At 35.6% G+C, this 18,066-nt stretch overlaps 1 protein-coding gene across 2 annotated transcripts in view; it reads left to right on the top strand.

Annotated features, from left to right (window-relative positions):
* Plxdc2 (plexin domain containing 2) overlaps window positions 1-18,066 on the top strand; it is a 394,098-nt gene that overhangs the window by 136,996 nt on the left and 239,036 nt on the right. For both annotated transcript variants that reach the window (XM_028764923.1, XM_028764922.1), the window contains exon 2: window positions 16,638-16,849. In XM_028764923.1, coding sequence (XP_028620756.1) covers window positions 16,638-16,849 — 212 coding nt within the window. The remainder of the gene's footprint in view (window positions 1-16,637; window positions 16,850-18,066) is intronic.

Here is an 18,066-nt window from a genome sequence, read left to right as displayed (position 1 = left end):
CAAGTTGAAGTGGGTTTTGTTGAATGAGAGACTGGTTTGGTTTTCACTATATTAGTCAGTAGTGGTTAATTAAACAGGGGGCTCTTTGTTAGTTTACAAACCATTGAAGAATGCTGTCTTCCAATCGAATAGAAACTATTTAAAATAATATAATCAGTAAAAGAAATTCCTATTTCAAATTAGCACTGAAAGAAAATCACACTAGTATTAGAGTTCCTGTGTATTGTTCCACACTCAGAGAGTAAGAATGATGCTTACAGTTTTGGTCAGGATTGTCAATGTGATTGTGGGTTCATTCAGAGGCAGAAACCATGCTCACTGGCTAAAGTTTTGATGGGCAGTAACAGATTTGGCTTATTTTTCAATTACCTATTAAAATCTAGTAGGCAGATTTTTATATTAAAATGAATATCATTACCTGAAATAAAAAAAAAACCCAACAGCTTCTTTATAGATTGTGGTGAATGCAATACACAGTATTACAGAGAAATAAAGCATGTAGCCTACATTCAACACATGTGTTATTCTTAATGCTAGGAGTCAGTCACTTTCCTTTTATAAGAACTCCAGATCTACAAAAATTATTTTGATCTATAAATAGTAAATCTGCTAAAATATGTATATATATGTTAGTATAAGTAGTTCGCCTTAGTATCTTTATAAGCTTCTCACAAAGTGTTCATTTTCCAATATTAACATAGTTAATATTAACAGTATTAATGTGTTTCCAACATTAACATAGCTAGTGGCTTTTTCTCAGAAATATTTTAATGTAAAAGAATTAATACAACATTTAATGATATAATTCTCTTCTTAAGTAACATATCTTCTTAGGTAACCCATATTTAATCAAAAAATGTGAAGTTTAAATCTGTACCCATGCATTGAGTGAGTCACTTATTAGTAACAAATAGCCATAATATATCTGATAGCAATCCGTTCTGCAGTAGGTAACTGCTGAAAGCTATTCTTAATCTAATTCATTTCTTAATTAATCTACATAAGGTAAGAGAAAAGACATACTGTTTATTTTGTATAAAACAAACAGGGAAGAAGTAGTATTTTTTCATTGAGTGTGCCTAAATGAATAGTCATGGCTTTCTGATATTCATTATTATCTGTTTTGGTATTTAGGCTAATTGAGTACTTGAAATTTGAAGGTAAGGCTTAAGTGGGCAAACTGTTACTCTATTCCATTTTGCAAGACAGACAAAAAAATCAATGTACATATACAATTTTATGTTTTCTTGTACTTCATGTGTTTTTGGAAAGCACCCTCTTTTTCTCCAGCAAGAGCAAATAGAATTCTATGCTCTATGAATATAAACATTTCTCAGAATACTGCTATTAAATCTGTGTGTCTCAGTATACTCAGAATCTTTAAAAACGGCTGTGTTCGAAGAACTTTGAGAACACTGTGATTATGACATATGCTAAAGTTTGAGACACTAATTTAACTATGCTTTGATTGTTGATGTCTGGTAAAATATAAAAAAAATATAATTCAGGTTTTAGATATTTGCATTTTGCTTTTATAGTACTCAATTCCCCTTTCATGCTTGTAAAAATTAATAATCATGTATTTTTATTAAAATGATGGTGTTTGCTTATTTATTCAATAGAAATTTCTTTAACATCCTTTACAACTGTGAAGCCATGTGATTGAATAGTAAACAGCCTTCATTACTCTTGGCTTTGATAAAGCATTAGAGAAATTAGTTCATTGATAAATATAATATTAGACCAGACTTCTGCTAGAGATGTCAACCTCAGATGTGGCCTCTGTTGATGATCATTTAAACCAGTATACTTGTCTAAGTATTCCATGTCTTTTATTATCTTCAATTTTAATTAAAAATTATGTTGTTTCCCTTTATAAGAATTGTACTATTCCTCTTGGAATATAAAGCAGAAGAATGGGTCTGGAATGGATTAGGTTGTTTTGCTCCTCTTTGCCAAATTTTGATATAAGTTCAATATTCTGCTGTCATAGTGGATAATGGTGGACATGGGTTGTTTTGACATGGGAATTGGATACCTCATCAAGTTAACTTGTTGGTACCTCTATGACATTGCTGACCGTGTACAGAGGAGAAGATATTTTGCTTTTAAAAATTTCTATCAGCTGAGCCTGAGGTTCTAGAAACATAGACTCTCACAGTCCATTCTGAAGTGATTAATGAGGCAATCTTTTTAAAGTAGGCACCACATGGATCATGCCTTTTCCTTCCTAAATCTTCTTGATGGCTTTCAAACTCCCTCTGAGGGAAAACCACTCAGCTCAGTGTCTGCATTATACAACACCCTGGTGATGCAGTTTCAGCCTGCTTCCCTCCCTTGTACCAGTTCATCCTGCCTCCCATTCCCTCCCTTACCCTCTGTCTCAGGCTGTAGGACATAGTCCATTCCTGCCTGTGAGTGTGATCACAGCATCTTTGGCATGACTCACTTATGTCCTTAGGGTTTCTGAGGCAGGCAAGAGTAATAACTTGATTCATAAATGGGTGAGCGAATGATTTTACAATGAACTAAATAGAAAGCCATGTTGTACTTCAATGGGATATTTGATAGGCCTTTTGCAGAATACCTTGAAGCATCTGATATTGTCACATATGTCTGGAACTGGTGAGGGGTATTTCTTGGTTCATGTATCATAAATTTAAGCATGATAGAATGAGGCTTAGCATTCTCAGAGTGTACCTGAACTCAAATTTAGAAACTGAAATTTACATATAAATAGAAAGTTAAATCAGTTTTTCACACAGGTATTTAAATACACATACACAATACGAAGTTAACTAATTTAAGGTCTATACAAACTAAAAGAATATTTTTAACTTAATTTAATTAAACTCCATGAAGCATTTGACCCATATATAAGAAAGGAAATATTCTCTAAACATTCCAAATTTAACATTGAAAGGTGTTGATGGCCTAAAATCTTATATAATTTACCTGTCTAGTAGTCAGACAAAAAATTCCTAACAAAAAAACCACCACATCAGATCACTTCACTCTTGAGCTGTGTTGTAAATCGACAGAAGTACTTAGTGCTGTGCTTTCTATTCTTTATTCCCATGTCATCCTCTATAAGCAGGGCACTTGAAAGTTTGTCTCCAAGCATTTTGCCTTCCCTTGAGGGAAATGTGAAAGAAAATTATGTCTCTAGAATGAAAACACTTTAATGTAGACTCATTTATTTTAGCAGTCAGGCAGGATTGGAGTGGATTGGAATAAAAGATAGTCATTTTGATGTATTGAACGTTGGAAGTGTTTATAGTTAGTTATCATGATATTTGAAGTGGGAAGTGGAGAGGAGAAGGAGAGAGAGAGAGAGAGAGAGAGAGAGAGAGAGAGAGAGAGAGAGAGAAAGAAAGAGAGAGATTGTGTATGTGTGTTTGCATGCATACATTTGTGTACAGCTTTCTCTGCTCAGATGGTAGCTACTTTTCATCTCACATTAATTGAACTCAAACTGCATTAAAGTCAATGCCCAGGATTTGATGTTAAATGGAAGGACTAGTAACGTTAATTTCACTTGGTAAAAATATAGGACAAACAAAACAAAACACCCAGTCATAGCATCTAAATACCTATAGGTTATTGGACTTCCATAGACTGAGTATATAGCAGATTACCCACTTTCTCAGAATTGCTTGTCTCTAGTTTTAGTACCTACCAAAATTATTTTATGCATATTTGTAACCACTGTAACAACATACAGGAAGCATTGTTTTCTTTTGTCTACATTTTTCTGATTCAGTAGTTCTTCATTGCTAGCTGTAAGACACAGTGGCACAGCATATTTTAACACCAACTGTGAGCAGTCTGACTTTACACTGAAGTGATATGCATCCATATCTGGATGTTAAATAATAGAAAATATTAAATAGAGATAACTGTCTCTAGATTGGCTTTCTGAGTTCTGTGTCATTATTTATTTCTATTTATTTTTATGTTACTGTTAAGAGAAAGTAAGTAGTAGAACAATAAGGTCATTTACTATCCAATTATTCACCCCTCATTCTACCTTATTTAAAATTTGGACTCTTGTATCAGATATTGTGTATGCTTCTCACATGGCCTGTAATCAATGAACTCAATGCAGTTGTCTCTGGATTTCAGCCATATCTGTCATTTTTATTACTGTAATCATGGGGTCGTCTTCCATGGGAGCTGAGTATTTCATAGAATTTGGGGGCTTGGTGGCCTTACTTATTACTGGGAAATGCAAACCACAAAATACCTGCTATGTATACCTTCCTGGAAAGATGAAAAAAAATCCAATAATGTATATAAGAATTTGAGTCATCTCTAGGATTACCTAATAATTTCGTAGTATAGTTTGTACTGACATTAATGTTTGTTTTTTATTTCATTTGGATGTAATAAAATTTGTAAAATCACTCTAAAAATCAAATAGTAACCTGCTTCTGTCTACTTTTTATAACTATTGCCTCAAGATAAATATGTAGCATTATGTCTGAGATCACAGGACTCTGTATACTGCCTTGCTTGTTTTTGACTATTTGTGTCTATTGTCTTGCTTGTTTCTTTGACTATTTGCGTCTATTGTATTGCTAGGTCCTCAACCTAGAACTGACCTTAATAATGCATGAAATTAAAATGGAATAAAAGCAAAAAGGAGAAGGAGGGATGGGATAGGAGGTTTATGGGGGGGAATAGGGAAATGGGATAACATCTGAAATGTAAATAAATAAAATATCCAATAAAAAATTAACGTCAAAATACTTTAAATTAGTGTATTCCCAATTCCTATCAATATGCTAAGCAGGAAAATGTAATATACGATATTATCTCCAAAATCTTATACTCTGGCAAGTATTTGTGTATTTTAGGAATAGATCACTAAACCTAAATCTAATTTTAGTAGAAGTTTTGCTGTTTTCATTTCTTTTTTTTTGTAATGTGGTGTTTTTATTATTGTGGTTTATTTACATTGTTATTTTAAAAGCATAAACATAAACATAGGCAATCTTGCAACTTAATTAGGTGTCGTCATTCTAGGTAATTGTAACAATATGTAGACATTCTTAGAATTTTTTATAGTCTTTGGAATCATATTTTAAAACTGCTGCTTTTCAATGTTAGTTTAAAGTAAAATGTAAGTATTTTTCTTTCCACAAATGGTGGGTAAATCTTAATAAACTTAGTAGCATAACATATAATATTAAGCCTACGATAAAGCCTGGGAATCCAAAGCTTTCTTAATTAGATTTATACAGATTGATACAGGCTTTCTGCTCTTCAACATATCCTAATTTCTGGTTTGTCATTTTCCCAGTCTTAGGAATTAGACAAATTGAAAGATGATTTTTTTAAATTGAAAATCATAATTTTACCTAAAGAAACTTTTGCATATTAAAATATTTCATATACATAAACATATATGAAATATTTTAATATGAAAATGTATATGTTATATTGAGTTACTTTAAATGTCATTGGATAAATGAATAACTTTGATGGAAGTTATAAATATTTTAAAACTGCTTCATGAATTGAATTCAGTTTTGTAAGTAAAATATTTCTAACTTAGGTATAAAAATCAATGAACCAGTTTGGCTTAAAGGATTGTACATTGTATATTATAACTAAAAAATCATTCTGGGTCCTTCATTTCACAGTTGTCTTTGGCATTCAGAAGTATGTGCTTTCCTTTTGATTTTTTGTATAAGGTTTCTTTGTAATGTTATTTGGAAAAAAATCAAAGCTAAATGGCTTTGTCCATTGCTTTATGGTTCTAAGGTTATGTGAAGATTTATTTCATTAAGTATATGAATCAAATAGGAGAAGTAAGATAACTTCGGGAAAATTGCTTTCTCTTTGAACCTTTCAAAAGGCTTTAAAATTATACCACTATAATTCTGATCATTTACTTAATAGAACTCATCTATAAAAAAAGAGGTGAGAAAAGTATAGGAAATTGCATGAAATTTGCAGGGCGGATTCTAATTTTCTTAAGAAATGATCTAACTTATCCAAGTAGCCAAGGCTAAGAATTTTAAGCAAAGAAATAAGATTGACTGAATAACAAGGTAATATAGGGGATGCTAGTGTGGAGTCACCTCAACTGTGTCAGGATCTGGCAAGGAAGCTGGTTGGAAGCACGACTCTAGTTTTGATAGCCTTTGTTTGAAGTTGTAAAAATACTAAAGGTTGTAATATGTTTTGCTTTTCTCTCTTTTCCAAATTATCACCTGCATGCTTAAACCATTAAAAGAAAAATTCCCAAATTAACTGAGTTGTATTCCAAATTGCATCCTACTCAGAGCAGTGCTATAAACCTTCACACCATCCATTTCTATCCTGACTGAAATAAAAACCATATCTTTGTTAAGGATATACATGCTGTATACACTACCTGCCCATTAGTCATTTGGCAGCCCTTGCATCTTTGTTATCAGCTTATTATCCTAAGCCCATGTTGTATTTCAAGATGGTACCAGACCACAGGATAAATGATGCTGACAGTTCAGAAAGTACTCAGGTAAAAACTCTTAATAAAGAAAAAATAATTGCTAAGATTGATGCAAAGAACTTCAAACATTATGGTCACAGTGCCTGATAAACACTTAGTTAAAGATAGAAATGGCATTTGATTATAACATTCTTTAGTGTTGATGAACTTGGGCAGCTGGTTGGGATCTTAGTATGAATTCTCCACAGTCATGTAGGGAATACTCCATCATTTATTTCTTGAGTAAGATAAAGTATCACTTCCTTTTTGGAAAGTGGTTAATAACATTATTCAGCTTTGGCTGCAGAATCATGTAGTTTAATTCTAGAAAAAGTAGCATCAGTTTTGACTCTAAGAACATGTGTTATGTTCTATTGTCTAGAACTTTCATTAAATGGTCACCCAAGTTGATAGACTTTTCTAAAATCATGTAATTATAAACCTTGAGTTACTGTATTTTAAAGATCAATGATAGAGATAAACTTTGTGATATAGTTTTATTGGTCAATGTGCAAATCCTCAAATCTCTTGAGGATATTTAACCTGTAGAAATTTGGTTGTGTAATGGTATGACTTATCTGATGTAATCAGATGCAGTTTGCAGATAGAAGGCTATGTGTTGAATAGTATCTGTTGTTAGTGGCTGAGTAGGCCCGAGTTCACCAGTGAGCCATTATGGATTTTCAGCCTACACACTGAGCATGATGTGGTAAACAACATGAGATGAGATTGAGGTGATCTGGCAGCCTGAGTTTACCAGATGTCCCACTGTGATTTGGACCTAGGGCATTTAGACATCTTTTCTGACCCTGCGTACCATTATATCAATAGATTCCATCTGGCCTGTTCTGGTTCAGAAGTTTACATTTTCCCAGGAGGTATTATTGCCCATGATTGATCTTTGTTCACAGACTCTTTTGTTTCCCTGGATGGCATTTTTTTCATGCTTTGAGATTTGGCTCCAGTGTCTGGACTTCATTTTAGAATCACTCACTCACAGCACAGGAAATACAGACTTTAAGATGCCTAATGATGAACAGAAATGGAAAGGTATAACACATGGTTTCAGTTTTTACTGTACCTTGAAGCCAATAAGCATTACCAACATACATACATACATACATACATACATACGTACATACATGTACGTACATACGTACATACATATATACATACATACATGCTTTTCACAAATAATATAGAAACTCTGAAAATAGTATGGACATATGTATGGCCTCAAATATAATCAAATATATTAATTAGATACTTGGATACTAATAGTATAGTAGACTTTTATAGCTAGAGGAACCAAAAAGACTGTATGTAAGAATATATCCTCTCATACTGAGTGAGGTCATGATGGTTGAGGTTACAGACAAAAAGTCACACTGTTGTTCTCGGCCTTATGATGCAATGTGGTCTGGAAAATACAATAATCTTGTGGAAACACTATATCTTTTATTTAATTAGCTACTTTTTACCTGATTATTCATTATCTGTAGATTGTAACCTATGTATAAATGAGCCTATTTCCTTAGTTCCACTACTGCATCTAAAAAAAAAAAAAAACCCAGCAAATGCCCTGAATTTTTAAATAAGTGTACTTTGAATTTGACAATATGATGCAAACTATCTTCATAGTAAAGATGCTGAAATTTACTAACTCAAATGAGGAGACAGCATTTTTAGCTGGTTAATAAATCTCTACAAAGGAGATTATTTTTAAATTTCTTACCAAATATTAAATGTATAATTTGCATACTCTGGATACAATGGATAAACTACACTATTCTATGCTGCATGTTTACACTAATGTTGCCTCATCTGCCCATATTAACATAGTTGGCTCAGTGTAAGGCTTTCCTTCCCTTCTACATTCATGTGAAGGCTTGTTTGCCTTGTTTTGCTCTTTTTTATAGTATGTGTTTCTTATATATTTCATTTTAGAGTATTTTATGATGTTCTGTCACTAAGCTGGGATACAAATTGATAATTTGACCCTGTGAAAGATTACTTAAAGGCAGATTAGATAGCAACTAAGAAAGCCTCTGGAATCATCTCTGATGGTTTTCCTGGCACATCACATAGCTGTACATGCATATCAAAGTGTTCATGTGTAAAATATAATAACAGTACATTAGTAACTATTATTATAATACTAGCTGCAAGCTACTAGAAGCAGTGTACAAAACTTCTTAGTTCACAATTATGAGTGTGGACTTACTCTATTTATCTTTTACACATCAACGAATTGTTATAAAGTAATGTGAGGCTCTTTTTCTGAGACAAGGTTTTGTACCCCAGGCTAGTTTGAAATTTACAATGTAGTCCAAGTCACCTACCAACTTGCAATACTCTTGCCTTACACTCTCAAAAGTTGGGATCATAGTGTGTACCACCTCATCTAGACATAAAGCTGTCTTCAATTTTATTAATGAAGGCTTTTTGCATATAGAATAAGTTACACTCTACATCTATGAAATTTGCATGTTTATATGTCATTTTGTTTCACAATAAAATGATTAAAGATCCAAAGTATTCAATATAAATACTCAGTGTCTGATTTGGATCAAATTCTTAATAATTACATTTTTCCAATCCAATTCATCTTTTATAACAGTCTTAAGTTGCCTAATGTTCTCCATTCAAAAGGAATCTGTCAATGGGCTGCAATGAAAGAAAGGTAGAGGCAGAACATAGAATGTGCTCCTGGCCGTAGGCTCTCAGGGTCCTCATTTACTCCTGCCTCAGATTGAATGTTTTGCTCCATCAGATTAAACTATTTGTTAATTATAAACAAATAGTATATGCTTGTACTCATAGTACACTCAGAAAACATGCACGTGTACATCCGTACATCTACACATACACACACAAAGCACACACTGTATAAAATAGAGTCACTATACTGAAGCAGTCTGTGTCAAGTATCCTTAAGACGACCCTAGCTTTGCGAATTACCACATAGAACCTTAAGATTCAGTGTTAATTCATATTTAATTAATTTCTTATTAAAATCAAAAAGATACAATATGAAGTTGGAAAAAGGAAAAGGATATGGAATAGTATGTTGGAAAACTGAGTTTAACAATTGGTACCTCATTTCTCTACCAACACATTTTAAAGACACATAAGATGTTGTTAACCAAGAGGGGTCATTAGAAATTCCCCTGAGTTAGTCATCTGTTCACCTGAATGACTGAAACACTGAGAAAGATATATTAATGAAAGAACCATTTATTTTGGCTCATGGTTTCAAAAGTTCTAGTCTATGATTGTATGGCCCTGTTGTTTCTTGACATGTAAGTAGTCAGAGCATTACAATAGCATATAATAGAGCAAAGCTGCTCACCTCCTGTTGTCTAGAAGTCAAAGGAGGAGAACGGAGGAGGAATGTTTGAGAGAGACAAGGAAGAGTGAAGGAGGGAGGGAGAGATAGGGGGAGAAAGGGAGAGAGGGAGGGAGGGAATATAACAGCAACACATGGTGGAGGAACAAGAAGGCAGAGACAAACTGTCTCCTTCAGACTATGCTTCTAGTAACTTATTTTATCAAACTAGATTCTTTCCCCTGCCATTTCTACTACCTGTTAATACTTCACTCTACTATGATTCCACTGATAGTCTAACCTACTTGTGATGTCAATTTCCTGATCCAGTCACTTCTGAACATTGCTGTCATTAGGAACTAAGCCTTTAATACAGGAGCCTCTGGAAACCCTTCATAGTCATGTTATAACAACAACAATTCCTAAAAGTTTGTTGTTGTTGTTGTTGTTGTTGTTGTTGTTTTGGGGTGGAGCTATTCCTATAGCTTCTAATTGTCTGGTATATCCCCAAATCCAATATGTTCAACAGGAAGGCAGGTGTTCGCCATAAATAATTTACCTACATAATTTAGACACATTAATACACCCTGTCTGTAGCTTATTGGGAATTCTGTTCCCATGTGAAGTTTTCAGAGGATAGTCAAGGGCCTAGAATGTTCAAGACCTTCCCTAAGCGAGCAAGTTTCAAACTTGCTGCATTAACACATTTTACAGAATAACTTATTCAAGTGGAGGTATGCATAATAAGTATATATTTTTTTAAGATTTTAAAGACACAATAAGAACTTTATTCTTTTTAATATTCTAGTTTTTAATGAAAATATGACATTATTTTCTCTTTCTCCAACCCCTTCTGTGTCCCTCCAGTTTTTTTTTGAACTTACCCTGAACCTTCACCCAGCCAATACCCGGTTCTGAAGATATCTGTATTCCCCCTGAGCACCCACACTCCAGTGTCATTCCCTTCCCCACGTCCTGCCTTTCTTTGTTTATAACCCTGTGTGAATTAATTATGATTTGAGAAAAAATTAAAAAAAAATAAGTGTATTTAAAGGAGTCGCCTTTGAAGAGTAAATATATTACGGAAGAAAACTTGATTCAGTTATAAGGCCCCTTTATGAGCTGGAATTGGAGGGAGATATGTAACTTTTCATGAAGATTGGGGTTGTTTGCATTTATAGGAGCTATGTATTGTTGGTAAAGAGTTTTTTTGAGAAATTCTCTGTGGCGGGAACCAAAGATGCTGCTGGGACAGAGCTTGCAGTATGTTACACTTGGGTGGATTATAAGAAGCACATCCAGAGGCAGAAAATCTCTCCTGAGGACTTAATAAAATATGACTGCTAGATCCCATTCAAAACCCTTAATACACCTCAATAAAACATGTTCAGAACTTTATCTTCTGTAGCTACCTTGCTGAATAATGCTACCAGTCAAAACGTCCAAATCAACTGCAGTAGTGAGTTCATTATTGACACAGCCAAGTATATAATTTATTTAATAGAATTTTTCTTTTCAGTTCTGAAATAAATTGAGATTCATAGTCACATGGCAGTCTGCCTTAGCCAAATATTTCTAACCTTGCTCAGGTGATTCCAGCCAGGAAAGATGCTATCTGCAAAACTTCGGAATGTTCCTTCAGAGAATTTACAGTGATGGATGGCTTGCTTCATTTATCAAGTGCAGAAGGGAGTTGCAGAGATAGCTCAGTCAGTAAATTACTTGCTACTTGAGTGTGATACCTGAGTGTAGTCCCCAGGATGTGCATTTAAAGGTTCTCGCAGTGACTCATGACTGTAACCCGAGTATGATAGAGGTGTGTCTGAGAGGATCTCTAGGGCATGCTGGACTATTAGTCTAGCCAAATCAGTGAGCTCAGGTTCAGTTAGAAGCTACCTTAAAAATGAGTTAAAGAACAATTGGGGAAGATACTTAATGTCAGCCTCTGGTCTGAACTCTCAAATCCATCCATAACTACATACAGACTCCCACAATCATGCATCTCCACACAAGCATACACATACCTTAACACATATAAAGTACAGAATATAGAATATGTTAATAAATACAGTTGTTATAAATTGTAACTTTGTAAAGATTCAATTTCTAATCATACAATTACTTTCTGGTAGTTTAGCATATATGTATTATGAGTATTATTTATGCACAGTAGTCAAGAGAAGGGGTTAAAATTTTCTCAATACAACTGTTGGTTGCCTGCAAAAATATTGAAATAATATAATTGGGATGTGACATAAAATAGATTTACTCATTCAAGTATCACTTTCTTCACCTTTGCTTTATTTATTTTCTGGTATAGGATGGTCTTGTTATATAATTGTCTTTTGAAAAAATAAGTATCTAACAGATGCAATTTAAGGAAGGAAGTATATGTTCCTTTATGTCTCCTGGTATGCAATCTGTCAAGCCCAGGGCTTTAATGGTCACAAGAAAATGAGTTGGCAGATCACATCATGCCCTCTGCCGAGCAGAGGATCATGAATATGGGTCCCCATGTTGCTTTCCCTGCCCCTTATTTCTTTTCAAGGAAGGGTCTCTATGTGTAACCCTGGCTACCTGGAGCTCACTCTATAGACCAGGATGGTCTCAAACTCAGAGATCTGCCTGCCTCTGCCTCCCAAGTGCTGACAATAAAGGCGTGCGCCACCACTGCTTTTCCATTTATAACTAGTCTGAGACCTCAGCCTGTGTGGTCATCCCACTCACATGAATGAAGTCATCCAACTTAGTCAATTAAGTTTAGATAATCTCTCACAAGCGTATCAAGAGATTTCTTTCTGAAGTGATTCCTAGTGACATCAAACTGACTATAACGGTGATCTATCACAATAGCATAAAAGGGACTTTAGAGATTTCCTCCTATTGTGTATGTTTTCACTGGGAAGGAAAAACATCTTGTCCCATAGATCCCCCTGTCTTATCTATGAGTGACTTATTTGGTTGTCAATTTAAAGAATGATTTAAGATGTTTATATGTGTTTTGAAAGCCCATGAAATGAGGATAAGTCAATCACAATATAGATAATCCAACTCTGACTTTTCCAGTTTTCCTTCCTGCATCTCTGTAAAGCATCCATTTTGACATATTTCATATTCTCTAAAGTCCAGTCAAAACAGAATCAGCATCTAAACCCCTTTCATACTAGAATTTTGAACCATTTACTAACTGAATTATGAACCTAGAAGTGATAAATCTATGTGCATGACTGAGTATCCTTGTTTATTTATAATGTTATCAGAGAAAATATAATTCAGTATGAAAGTAGCAACCCAACAGGTTTTTACATGTCCAGACGCTAGACTCACAAATCGTCTCATTAGGAAACTTCTCAGGACTTTCTGAGGGCTTGTTCAGTTTTGGTAAATGCAATCAGAGTGAGCAGAGAATTTTCTTCCCCAGTTTGCAGATGTGCATTATAATAAGAGTAAGTCTTTACCAGCATAGTGCTGTGTGACTGAAGATTGGTCACTATGTCTGTAGGATGTGGCCGCCAGATGCTGTTGCGATAAGTGACACATTACAATGAACATCACTAATGTGCACAATAAAAATGAGCTATTTTAAAGTACTAATAGCAATTTTTAAAAGAAATTAGAAAATATTATTATGAAGCCAAGGAGGTCAAAAGCCCTGACTTCTGAAGTCACGTGCTCATATAAGCATGCTTCAGCCAAGAACCTGTATGCTCTTTCTGCTTCCCCCCAATCTTGCAAAGGATTGATTCTTTTTTTTTTTTTAGTGCTAAAGAGTTGCTTAGCATATTAATCAGATTTCTCCTTAAATGAGAAACATGGGCATTATTGCATTTAGGTTCTGAAGCTCCTTTATTTATTCTTTAGAGTGAAATGAATGAAAGAAAATAATGAAGGAGATTTAAGAAATAGAATGAATGCAAGAGCCTCTTCTGCTGATATTCATTCTGTCTGCTTCTTATATTGAGATCTGGGTGCCCGAAAGAGGCTAATGGGTCTGATGAGGGTTTTGAGAAGAGTTGTATTCTGCTATGCTATACATATCAGAAGAGAAATGGTGAACTTAATGTCAGAGAAGTGAGCATAACACATTTAATCAAGATGCTGAGCAGTAACAGGCAACTGAATTCCCAGACACTAGGGAAACTGAGGCAGGAGGATGGCAGAACTCCAGACAAGACTGTACTGCATGACAAAACTTTTTCACATAAAATAAAACTGAAAAGGATCAAAAGGAAAGAAGAGGGAAAGAGAAGGAAGAAGATGAAGGGCAGGAACATAGAGGTATACAAGGAAGAGGGAAGGACAGGGGCAAACTTGGCACAGCTTGGCATAACTCACTGAGACATGCCACCCTTCATGTGAGGCAGATGGACATCTCTGAGGTTGACCTAAGCCTTTTGTCAGAAGGTCTTCTCTGGTTGTTAGAAAATTTTATTGCTTAATTTTGTTGTAAGGCGTCTCATATGTCTTTGATAATGAGGCAGGATATACAAGCGAGTCAAACAAATTGCTTCATGTAGCTCTGCTTAGTACCATCATTCTTAGAGGCAGATACATCCTTAGGAAACAGTGTTTGCCTTTGCAGCTAAGCTATGTCCAATGTGACCTAAAATAAAGGGTAACAAAGGCAGAGAAAATTTATACATTATCACAGACCCATAAACAGCAACACATCTGAAAGAATGTCAGCTCCCACCTCTTACTTACTTCTGCCTGGTCCTAGAAGTCTTGTGCCAAAGAGAATGGCAGTATTGTATTCCTTCATTCATTTAGTCAGTGGACATTGAAGCATTGTCAAATGACAGACAGAGGGAGAATGTTCTCAAAATAAATGTTTCCAGAATAATGTCAACAGCGCTAACTAGATTGTTTTTTATTGAGCATTCAGTACATGCAGAGGGACTGGGGAATCCTGTGCAACCATTTGCAAAGCATATGAGTCCCATTTGGTGTATAGTTCACTTATGTGGGCACAGCCCTGCCTTTTTCTTCTTGGATTCCAGATTTCTTCTCATGGAAACTTGAATTTGGGACCCATTATTCTTCGTAGGGCTCAAAAAATACTGTAAGGTAAGGCTTCTCGTAAGCCTCCATCTAGCCACACATCAGACTCTAAAATATCTTTTCTGTCTTAGGGAAAGCAGACTGCACTGTCTTGTTTGGAAGGATCATCCAAACAAGGTATGTCCAGACATTGTGGTGGATGAAAAATAGTGGTAGTCATGGCCTATAAGTTTTGAAGTTATAAGTGCCCGATTGAGTGGCATAATACTCTGCATTAAAAACCTTTAGCTTTCACAAAATGTTCTTGTATTGAGGGGAACATTTCCTCCATGATTAAATCAATCTTCTCTTGCCCCTTCATGAACCCGTATCAGGCTCGTTAGGAAGGCTACTGATCCTTATCTCTGGGTAATGCTTCAGTAGAAGGCTGTTCCTCTTGCTTGGAAACTGAATTTTCAATTCTTATGGTATCCCATCCCCTGCTGACCTACTGAAATGAAAGACTAGGAGTCATGATTAAATCTAATTTTCCCTCATGTAGTGGTGGGATGAGCTGGGTCAGCAGGGCTAAACCTTGTAGATGGCTTTAAAATACCTTTGTGATTTGATCTCCTTGCTGTCCCATCCATTTCTGTACATGCCTGTCAATGTCAACCTTTACTGCCATGACAAGTTCCCAAGTGAGGACAGTGCAAATGAACAACCACGTTTTTGTGATGCCTCTTGAGAGTGCTGCTTATCAAATGAGTCAGGCAATGAACCAAGTCTGGCTTGTAAATGACAAGATAAGTTAGCCCATTTACAGGAAGCAACTATTGCTGTGGTTTAACCCGTACAAGCACATCACTGTGCGTTCACACCCTGGCAATAGCCATGTGAAATCTGCATCAGCTCACACGTTCAGCATTATATTTGTTTTGGAATAAGCTGAAAATGCCTTTCTTTCATTCTTTAAGCTCTATCTTGCTTTCTCAGAAAATCTCTCTCTCTCTCTCTCTCTCTCTCTCTCTCTGTGTGTGTGTGTGTGTGTGTGTGTGTGTGTATGCATGTGTGCATGTGTGAGTGTATGCACATGCATGCATGCAGACACATACAAAGGGATGGAAAATGCATTTCTGTGGTGCCATATATTTGAAGGACCTTTAGATATCACTTCAGGAATCATCGGTACATTTTGTGGTGTGCCCAGTAGTGGTACTGTCCTTGCCTATCAGCCTATCATTTATGCTTATGTCACTTGGATTCAAAGACCTGGGAAAGAGCAGAAAGGAAGATTAGTTTGAGGCATGCTTCAGAGGTTACACGAATTTCCTCATGCTCTTGGATACAGCATCATAGTGGTGGGGACATGTGTGGTAAAAATCTGTTCATCTCCTTATAGAAAAGAAGCAAAAAGATCAAGAAGGGACTTGGGGATAAAGTATAACCTTCAATCAAAGACATGCCCCAAATCTCCTCCTTCCTCTATCTAGACTATTGGCTATAGTGCCAAGCATCTGTGGACCAAGCAGTCTATGTATAAATCTACTGATCTATTTTATGTTTAACCCATAACACTTGCATTAACACATCAACTGTAATAGAACAAGTAATTTGGTCTTATTGTGGTAAGTCACAATATCTACAGGTGATGAAAGTTGTTGCAACTGTATACCATGATTAACTAACTGTTCGGTTTGGGCTGTGGTTCAGGAGTTTCATGGATCTTGGCCTTTCCTTGCTAATAAAGTATATTTTTGAAAAACATGGGGTGACTGGTTTTTATTCTAATGACCAACAGAGGTGTATATTTTCATTCTGGAGAAAACAAAATTGTTTCTTTTTCAGATTGGAAGTATGAAGTTGCAAACATCTTTCCTCGGAGTGAAGAGGGGGTAGAAGTGGACTCTCAAGCATACAGCCACAGGTGGAAAAGAAACATGGACCCTTTTAAGGCAGTAGACACAAACCGAGCCAGCATGGGCCAAGACTCTCCAGAGTCCAGAGGCTTCACTGATCTGCTGCTGGATGACGGACAGGACAACACCACCCAGATCGAGGTAAGTAAATATTCTGGTTAATTGATTTCAGTCAATTGTTCATTATTTTCTATAACATAGTAGAGCCCAGACTCTACTATACTTGATCATACGCTGTGCCTTTTGAGATTTGCTTTTAAAGAACAGTATATATGTGTGTATGTGTGTGCATGTGTGTGTGTGTGTGTATGTGTAATAGCTAGCCATTGGTTTATTTATTCATGAGAGAGGATGGGCAGTGGAGACAAAAAAGAAAGAACACAGCAGGTCTCTCTGTGAATCCACTGTCCAGAGGGTCAGACCATCATAACTAGATTATACCTATAGTAGTTGACATCTTTGAAAAACACACATCAATGTGACTTGCCATAGGGTGTGCTGAATTCTCCTTGGGATAGCAGATCAGAATGCTAACAGAATTTTTGCCCAGGAATGAATGTTTACACAGGAGTTTGGTCAATTATGAAGAGTTTACTTAGTTTATAAACTGTCAGCGAGAAGTGAGACAAGCATTCCCGCTAAAAGAACCATATCTACAGGTGATGAAAGTCGTCGCAACTTCATACCATGGTTAACTAACTGTTCGGTTTGGGCTGTGGTTCAGGAGTTTCATGGATCTTGGCCTTTCCTTGCTAATAAAGTACATTTTTTGAAAAACATGGGGTGACTGATCAATCTTCAGTGTTAATTCATCACCTGTTGTGCTGGAGTCATGAGGTAGTTGAGAAGGGTACTTTAGAGTAGTTGAATGAGTGTGATGTTGCAGGACATATTTGAAGCAGATTTCAGGGTTGCTTCAAGGCCTCACAGGAGGTACAAGAGTTCTAAGACCCTTAAAACTAAAAGCCATGAAAATATTATATTGATTGGGAAATATGTCTAACAAAATCGATGTGAACATCTTTCAGGAGAAAGCAAGGACCATCAAGATGAGAACAAACTTTGGTTTGTTATAGAAATAGGACTGGCTTACCATCTCTTACCTTTGTGAAAAATGCATATATGAATGTGTTTAGTGAAGAAAGGTAAGACCTCTGGTGGTCTGTGAGCAGAGGCTGTTGGCTGGGAGGCTGTTGAACTAATTACAAAGACCATAGTAGTTTAAGAGTTGAATAGAATTTGCTTTTCTATGATTGATGCTTTGTTGAATAAATGGACAAAAAGCAGAAACTCTCAGCTCTGCATCTCTCTCAGACTATGCATGCAACTTTAGCTGAGGTCAGGGCAATGATTTTTTC

This window comes from Grammomys surdaster, unplaced genomic scaffold (assembly GCF_004785775.1).
Source record: "Grammomys surdaster isolate TR1022 unplaced genomic scaffold, NIH_TR_1.0 146, whole genome shotgun sequence".
NCBI lineage: Eukaryota > Metazoa > Chordata > Mammalia > Rodentia > Muridae > Grammomys > Grammomys surdaster.
This window is presented reverse-complemented; position numbering and strand designations above follow the sequence as displayed.